Below are 8,989 nucleotides of genomic sequence, written 5' to 3' on the forward strand. Positions count from 1 at the left end.
TTGCAGAAACTTTCCAATTGGTGGTGCGTGTCTCTGTCTCTGCCGTTGTTCGAACCGACTGTCCGGACCCCAATCTGTTGGCGCATTTCAGGTCACCTGAAAAATGCTCTAGACGTACGATGAAAATGCACCATTTACCAGTTATTTACTAATTTTGTTTGCTTTTCCAGCGTTTCGTTTCCCCATTTTCTCCCATCCAGTCAGGCAGATCGATGCGATCGGTCGATGAGATGGCGACGTCACACATACTGTCCGCCATTGATCCAATTATAACCGGGTCGGCAAACACTCCAACGGGCGGCGGTATGAACGGTGGCGATGGAGGATCCGTCCCGAATGGGGCCAGCACAGGGGCGGGCTCTACCGTTGGTGGGACCTTGCTGCAGTCCGGGTCGACGGTTATGGGGCGAGGTGCAGGTGACCGCAGCCTCTCGGTAACGCTGGACGATCGGGATCTTTGGTTGCGCTTCCAGAATCTTACCAACGAAATGATCGTCACGAAAAATGGCAGGTACGTTAGTGCAAACAAATGTCTATCAAACTTAAGAGAAGAATGATACTATTTATCATTATAACTATGCAATTAATAAGTTTTTCAATTTTCAATTTGATCAAATTCTTGACTTGAGCGGTAATTCAAATGTGTAATAATAAAATTTAACATATTTTAATGTAATAACTAAACAGTCAGTCTTCTCTGTGCCAGAGACATTATTATTTTGTGTATATAATTAGTTAAGTTGTTAAATTTCTCATTCAACAGGATCATAAATTATATATTAATATCATCTTTATCGACACGGAGGCTCTTTCGCAGCCGTTAGTCTAATCTAAGACTAAAAATAAACATAAAAGAGCAGATTACCAGGGGTTGTAAATCCTAAACGAACATGATTGATTCTTTCATGATTTTGAAGAATTATGAGCGAACGATTCCAGTAGCAATTTCGCAGAATGATGTGTTGACAGCATATTTAGTGTTTGTAGTGTTACTAAGCTCGTTTATTAAAATGATTGGTTTGATTCGTAGATTATGGAGTCGCTACGAACGGGGAAACCCCGTTGCGAAACATGACGTAAGCGTGTGGAATGTGTTTTTAACATGAACTGTTGCTATAAGCTTAATTCAAATACTAGGAGCGTTTTGGCTTCAGTTAATACCATAACTACCTGTATGAATAAATTGTCGAATTGATCACCCGAAAATGCATGACCTAATATAATTGAAAACCTATAGATACACTGAGATGCTTCAATAAATGTGATTTTCATTACTTTTCCATTAAAGAACTTCGTCAATTATTGAATTATAAGTCTTTTTAATACAGGATACGGAATTAAGAATAAGCAGGAAGAAAATATTTAACCTCAAAAGCTATATTTTGAGAGAAAGGACTCTCTGATACGCTGTAAACAAATCGAGTCTGTCGAATCGAAAAAACAATAATCTAAATTTAAAATTATATCTCTAGTACTCAAAGTTAAAAAAAAAAAACTTAACTCAAGTATTCTTTATTAGTACAACAAGCTCAAAAGGTATAAGTCCGTCATTTCTAGCTTTCTTTGACTTTATTTTAACCCATGGCTTGATAATCAATCCTACGTACAGTCTTACTTAACTCTACTACTTGATTAAACTGTATAAAAATAATTTAATTCTAGTGCTTAACGTCCTGAAATTTAAACATTGTAACGAACAAATTGAATATAAATTTTGAAAAAGCTAGAGCTTTAGAAAAATAGCTAATTTTGAATGCAAAAATTCTCATCAACTTCTGGTGAGTTCTTAAATGAATTAATTGAATATTTTAAGACAATTGGACCACAGATCGTAGATGAATAATGAGTACTGAATTGCAATTTGTTGTATTGTGGACAAGGCATACTCTCTGAGCTTTGGCTTTGTTATTTGTCGGTATTAAAAGTTGAATTTTTGTCAGATATTTCTTAGACCTAGAGCTTCAACAATAGTAAAATCGCAATTTTTTACGAACATGTTCAATGTATATTTCCCTTTAAATTATGTATTACATTAAAACGTACGTAAGCATCGAGAAAACGATTTTAAATACTCTCAATGCACTATTTCAATGATTGATTCCATTCCCTTCCATGTTACTTCCTTTCAGACGCATGTTCCCAGTGGTAAAGGTGACCGCTACCGGGCTCGATCCGACTGCCATGTACACGGTACTGCTGGAATTTTCGCAAGTCGACTCGCATCGCTGGAAGTACGTCAACGGCGAATGGGTAAGCAAGCTGCGGATGGATTGCAAGAACTAGGAAGCGCAGGCAAAACCGAAGCTACAAAACGCATCCCCTAGATCCGGGACGGTGCATCAGCAATGATTAGACAAACACGGCACCATAGCGTAGCGTTTTGCGAAAACAGATTGTGCCACTGCCGTCCCACTGCATGGGGCTCCTTTCTTCATCTTGATTTCCTTGGGCGGGCCAACACTGTCCGTGCACGAGTCTCGGAACGTAAAGGGCCCCGGTAAAGAATATCTCTAAAGAGCGCTTGTTTATTCCGTAACAAACTATTTACATTACGCTAATTAATGCACAGAAACAACAATTCCACCCGGTGGGTGCTAATGAGAATAGACCACACCGATGGCCGTATTGCAAGGGCTTTTCGTCCCATGTTCTCGCCTTCCAGCCTCGGAGTTCCCGCTGGTTTGGAACCGTTGCACCGCAATTTGCAACGAACCATCGCGGAAACCGTGATGCACAAACCGTTTGATGTTTCTTCCACCATCGTACACCATCACACGTTCACTTCTTTACTTTTTCGTTTCCTTGTTTCTTCCCTCAGGTTGCCGGTGGGAAGGCAGAAGCACCACCACCGAACCCGGTCTACGTGCACCCGGAGTCGCCCAACTTCGGCCAGCACTGGATGAAGGAACCGATCTCCTTCGCCAAGGTGAAGCTCACCAACAAAACCAACGGCAATGGGCAGATCATGCTGAACTCGCTCCACAAATACGAACCGCGTGTGCATCTGGTGCAGGTGGTGTCGGATGCTCGCGACCAGCGCAACGTTCACACGTACCCGTTCCCAGAGACGCAGTTCATCGCCGTTACCGCGTACCAGAACGAGGAGGTCACCTCGCTCAAGATCAAATACAACCCGTTTGCGAAGGCTTTCCTCGACGCAAAGGAGCGCCCCGATTCAGTGTACTCGCGTGAAAGTTCGACGTACGGATGGTTAAACTTTCATCCTTCCTATGCGACGGCCCAATCGCCGCTGCAGGCGCAGGTTGATCGATCCTACCAGCACTCGCATTCCGTTGCCCGGACGAATCGGGTCGCTCCGTACACCACGCAACGCTCACGGAACGCCAGCGGAAGTTCCTCGCCGCAGCACAGTTCGTACCTGCCGCTGGACACGGTATCTTCGCCCGTCTTCTCGTCCTATCCTTCGACGTGGCAAACGCAAACCACACCGAGTGCCTCGTACTGGAGCAATCCGACCGGTGCAGTGCAACAACCGCTCGGCACGAACCCTGGAAGTCCAAACTCAATCGCGCCCAACATCTCTCCGACGCCCTCGAACGGATCACCGTCCTATGCGACCTCGTCACCAACGTACCCGGCAAGTCATCCGGCACTGACACCGCAGCATCCGCAGTACATTCCCGTGTCCAGTGCTCAGATGGAAGGGATTTACCAACCAGCGGGATCACCACAGCAAATCTACACTCCATCCAGTCATCAGGTAGATTGCTCAAAATGCGGTCACAGCTCAAAAAATGGCCTCTAGAGTAATAGACAACACGATTCCCTGTTACAGATTTACCATCCAACTCCGACGCAAGTTTCTCCAAATCATCAGCTGTATGGGAACGTTCTAAATGCACCGTCCATCACAAATCTAGGCTACTCCGCCTCCTGGCACAGTGCCAGTGACTTCAGTGTCTACCAAAGCACGTACCACTATCCGACGGCCGAGTACATCCCCATGATAGGAGAGATTAAGTATGCTTTTGATGGAAACGATCACGATGTCCTTAACTAACACCTGCTCTTTTAATCGTAGCACTTACAACCATCCATCGGATATAACAGAGCTGACCTCGGTAGGTGCAACGCATCGGCATCTGGAACCGGCGGCACCATCGCCACTACAATACCACCACCACGGGCATCATTTAAGCGAAGGTTCTCCGATGATCCCAACACATCACCATCATCATCATCAGCAGCAGCAGCAGCAGCAACAGCTTCACGGCACTACGAACGCGCAATGTGCCGAGAATCAAAGTCCGGAACCAACACCCGGTACGGTGGCGACCAGTGTTGCCAGTGCGCTCAACTCGGTAGCTTCGTCACCCAATGCCGTCGGGTCGGCGGGACAACTTGCCCAGAGCCCCGGTCGAACGGCGCTCAATGCCGTCGGGAGTGCATGGACACCGCTAACACCACCACAGACGACCAGTATCTGAACGCGCTAGATCGCACAATGCGCTATTTGAACATACGACAGGGATGTACCGTCACTTTTAAATTGTGCCCTAAAACCAGTGCGAGAATTAACCGTGTACCGTACCGTTTGGCTCTAACTGGAAGGTGTTGTAGGAGCGTTAAAAAGTGTTAGTTTTAACTAGAATTGCAATTTTAAATTAATCTCTACCTAGATAGAATAAAGTATAAGAATGTGTGAAATGCAAGAATGAATCTTCCCTGAATTGTTATATGAGAAAATATAAACTGATCGTAACTTTCAATAAGGAGCTTAGTATAATGTTCCCAATTTATAGGCTCTTCAATATATAAAAATAGTTGTTGTGAATATTCTGCCACGAGCAATTTAATCTTTCTAAGAATTATGTGAACGATTACTGATTTCCATTTAAACACCTTCTTTCGTTACAACTTCTGCGATAGAGACCTGGAACGCTTATACCTCCGGTGTGCCCTTGATCTTAAGAAGTACAATATAACTTGTTCATGCTGTATGGCAATAGAGGTAACCATTTTTGTTTTATTTTTAATTTGAAACACCAGCTGCACAAATCGTTTTTCCAACTAAAGCAGCGAAAAATGTTGTTGGTTATACACGTTTCGATATCTGGTACTTTAGTCCAGTGGCGGAACGAACGGTTCGCGAAGTAGGCGCCTAGGACGTAGGGGGGCCCCGAAAAGCCAAAAAAGGACCCGAAAAGCGACGTTAGACCCTTCTCCGTAGCTCATTTAGCCTCCTCCTCTGGATTCTTAAATTCGAGCACCCTCTCGTTCTACCTTTTTTTAAATTAGAGGCCCCAATAAGGGTATTGATCCGCCACTGCTTTAATCTTTTCTAACAACCCTTCATTTTATGGTCTTCTGATGGATTGTTAATTTTCGTTCAGGATATCCAATTGACCTAAGACTACAAAAAAAAAGAGATCAATCTGTTTTATAGTCATATACTTAAATCTCATTGAAATTATTCGAATTGAAGTTGTCCAATAACAGTTCTACGTAAAAGATGTAAACATAAAAACAATCCGTTATTTTAATCTTAGAGATTAAATCTATTGTTTCAACTATTTATATTTTTAAGATCTGCCTTTACGGATCATGTGTTAATGCTTTATGCTTAATTTCATGGAAATGTTTTTCCTACATACTACGCTAATAAATCAACTGTCTTTCATTTTACATTGAAAAAGGCTAGTGGTAGGAATTTCGTACCGAACCGACTAGGTTCGTTCCGTTCCTTCTGTGGAACGATCTGAGAGATGTTTCAGAGGTTTGACAAAAAATATCGTTGACACCTGTCTGAAGAATTCGTATACCAAATTTTCATTCAAAACCCTGTGTAAACCAAAAACTGTAAATGAACTATACTAAAATGTTTAATAATGGCGACGAATGTGTAAAAATCCTATCATTCAGGAATATTGTAATTTTCTCTTGGAAGTAGGTTTAACGCACCTTCTAGGTTCGTTCCGTTCCGTTAAGAAAAGAACCTGATTCCGTTCCGTTCCGAAAAAACTGGAACTTTCCCATCACTAGTACAGGCCTTGCCTATACCGAATGCTATACGCCTAAATGTAGGCTTTTGCGCGCATGCGGACAGCAACCCGAACAGATCCTACGCATGGTCCACACACAGGTAGTCAATGACAAATTCCTTTTGCCCAAATGGTTTAAATTATATAAATAAATTTCTTGCATAATTAAGACCAGTAAACCACATCTGTTTGTTATACATTAAACGGTCCACAACACGGATCCTTGGACGGACGTTCCGCTTTAAATATTGAAATAGAAAACACAGACCGTTCTATAACAAGTTTTAACGATACGAGTGATTACTATTTGTGAAAGAATGAAACGCCTAATGTTAGACACCAAACACTTATAGCTGTAAACTGTATGACTATTATGTTATGAGTGATCGCCTCCAGATATCTTCAAATATCTAGATTAGTTAATATGTGAATAAGATTGCAATCGTATGATATGCGTATGATAAACAGAAATGTACATAAATTGAACCGATAAGCAGACAATTGCCGACATTTGTACATGTAAATGGTCATTTGGAAAACATTTTCTAGAAAACCGAGAACACTCCTTTTAGCCATAAAACAGCCAAAATGAATGATTCAAGATTTCATATTTATCTTCTTACGAATGCAAATACAGTGCATGAATAATCCAGCTAATAGCATAGCACAGCATAGTATGAGTTAGATCCCAAATAATATTAATTATATAAACAGTTCGAATATTTGCACGCGTATGATAAGCGTGTTCGCTTAAACCTCTGTGTTGTTCAGTGCCGCACGGAACTCACCAGTTGAGTTTGGTGATAGCTCTTGTTCGCATCTAAAATAAAGTGTATCATTTAAAAATTGAGTGAATAATATTTAAGGACAAATTCAAGTGAAAAACTGTTGCAAAATAAGGCAAAATACAATCATGTCTTCAAGCGAGGACGATACTACAAGCGACGCTGTCGACATTGCTGAAGTGCAAGCAGAATCGTTTGAATTGGATGAACAATCAACAAATGATACAATAGCGAAATGGGACAATAATGGTGTAATTCTTACAAACTTCGTGAAAAATAGCTTAGACATATCACTTCTGACGGCTAATGCAAACCAGTTGCGTCTACTGCTAACGTATAATAGGGAATCCAGCACGTTTGACATGTGCATATTCCTGGTCATCGCCTCGCTTGTGCTGGAAGTCCTGAACGCTTTTGGTGTTATCTGTATGAAGGTGCGCTAGTACTACTGATTGAAATGCTACAAAAATCTAACTAATCTCGACCCGGTTTTTCCTCCCTAGACCTTTCCGCATGTTGTTGGTGCTAATCCATGGTTAGGTTTGGCATTTCAATTCTTGATAACTGTAATAACGGTCATCAATGTATTGTTAACTGCTCTGATTCAACTATGAACTTTGTGATTGTGTACCAGGCTGGCGATGCTGTGTCAGAGACGCCATTTCTAAATGCAACAGAAACGGTTCTAAATAAAACACGGACCATTTTACCCTACTCCTAACCAACTCATCTATGAGGCCGCTACCAGCTATCGGTGAATAAAACTCAAGAGTAGTCAGATATCACAGGCATAAAGTTCTTAACTCATTAACAACTCTTAACTAACATCTCGCGGTAGCTTAATACCCACAAAAAAATCAGTTAATTAGTAAATTTACTTAGTGCAATATTAAATGTTTTTGTGGTCTGATAAATTAATAAACACAATAACTTTGGAAGAAATTTAACGAAAGTTTGATACAGGCAGTCCCCGAGATACGCGGTTCCTCTTATACGCGGATTCGGAGATACGCGGTTTTTGAACATTTTAAAGATGAGCTAGTTTATAGCACAAAATCTAAGCAAAGATAAGATGAAAATTGGTCGAAAATACCTTTTTTGTCACAAAAAAACATTTCTTTCTAACTTATTTTAATGTTTTCTTTCTTAAAATCGCCTGTTTTGGTGAAAACATTAAGTCCAGAGAAGGAAGTCGACACTGTGACTTTCAAGTATAAACGAAATTACACCAGGATTCAACTTACGCGGAAATTCGAGTTACGCGGATTTTTCCGAGATTATAGCGGCCCACTATAATAGCGTATCTCGGAGACTACCTGTACTTATTATTATGTGTTATAAGCTTTGAAGGGTGAAGGGTTATAAGGGTTTGAAGCTACCGTTGACACAATTTTGACATGCCACTATGGGCTAAGCGCAGTCATGAGGGGTGCCAAATATAAATAAAGATATTTAAAAAATTTATTTCCGTTGCAATGGTACATGCCTCGAGATACGCGACACTCGAGTTACGCGAATTTAAAAATTTTGACTTTTACTGTTACAAGTTTGACATATTTTAAATTTTGTATTTCATTTATCATTCAATATCGTCCTGATACCATTGTTATTGTTTAAGTGCGGCGCTCAAAATTTAGTATTTGAAAACATAATTCCTTATAATATCACAATTATCATTGTTGTTTTTAACTACAGGCTTTACCCGAGTTACGCGAATAATGCGTGCCAGAGAATTTCGAGTAACTCGAATGTTTGCGAATCTCGAATTCCATTTATAATTTCGATTATAATCAGGGATCGATTTCTTCTTTTCACGATAGTAAACACATTAATAATTGATATTTTGACGTGTATTTTTGGGAGAATTTGAAACTTAACAAATGGATTTTTAAATCCACATAAAAAATAACACGAACTGTCAAAATTTTTCTTGAATTCGCTTAGCTCGAGTGTCGCGAAACGCAGGAAAGGAATGTATTAGAGAAACGGAAATTAGAATTTAAATAAACCATGTAAAATTTAATATTTACTTCCTTGACCAATTCGAGCTCATAGTGCAACAAATATGTCCAGGGTAGCTTCAAACCCTATGGGCGGGGGGACCACATACATCTTGTGTCAAAAATTGTTCCTTGGGAAAACTGTGAGCGCGGAAGAAGGTCATTCAGTATTTAGTGAAAACAACGTTGGGTGTGTCGGACG

The 8,989-nt window shown here is 40.8% G+C and overlaps 1 protein-coding gene across 1 annotated transcript; it reads left to right on the top strand.

The window, feature by feature from the left end:
* Positions 1-212: 212 nt before the first annotated feature.
* Positions 213-4,448, top strand: LOC128298147 (T-related protein). The gene is made up of 5 exons (XM_053033890.1): positions 213-511; positions 2,130-2,250; positions 2,819-3,721; positions 3,797-3,981; positions 4,043-4,448. The coding sequence occupies exons 1-5, from the start codon at positions 213-215 to the stop codon at positions 4,446-4,448; spliced, it is 1,914 nt and encodes a 637-aa protein (XP_052889850.1).
* The last annotated feature ends 4,541 nt before the right edge of the window (positions 4,449-8,989 follow it).

This window comes from Anopheles moucheti, chromosome 2, assembly GCF_943734755.1.
Source record: "Anopheles moucheti chromosome 2, idAnoMoucSN_F20_07, whole genome shotgun sequence".
In the NCBI taxonomy this organism is placed as follows: Eukaryota; Metazoa; Arthropoda; class Insecta; order Diptera; family Culicidae; genus Anopheles; species Anopheles moucheti.

Excerpts from the sequence above, each read along its gene's own strand:
- LOC128298147 (XM_053033890.1), top strand. The coding sequence starts at position 213 with ATGCGATCGGTCGATGAGATGGCGACGTCACACATACTGTCCGCCATT. Across the intron at positions 512-2,129 it reads ATCGTCACGAAAAATGGCAG|ACGCATGTTCCCAGTGGTAA; the intron begins GTACGTTAGTGC and ends ACTTCCTTTCAG. Across the intron at positions 3,982-4,042 it reads CCCATGATAGGAGAGATTAA|CACTTACAACCATCCATCGG; the intron begins GTATGCTTTTGA and ends TTTTAATCGTAG.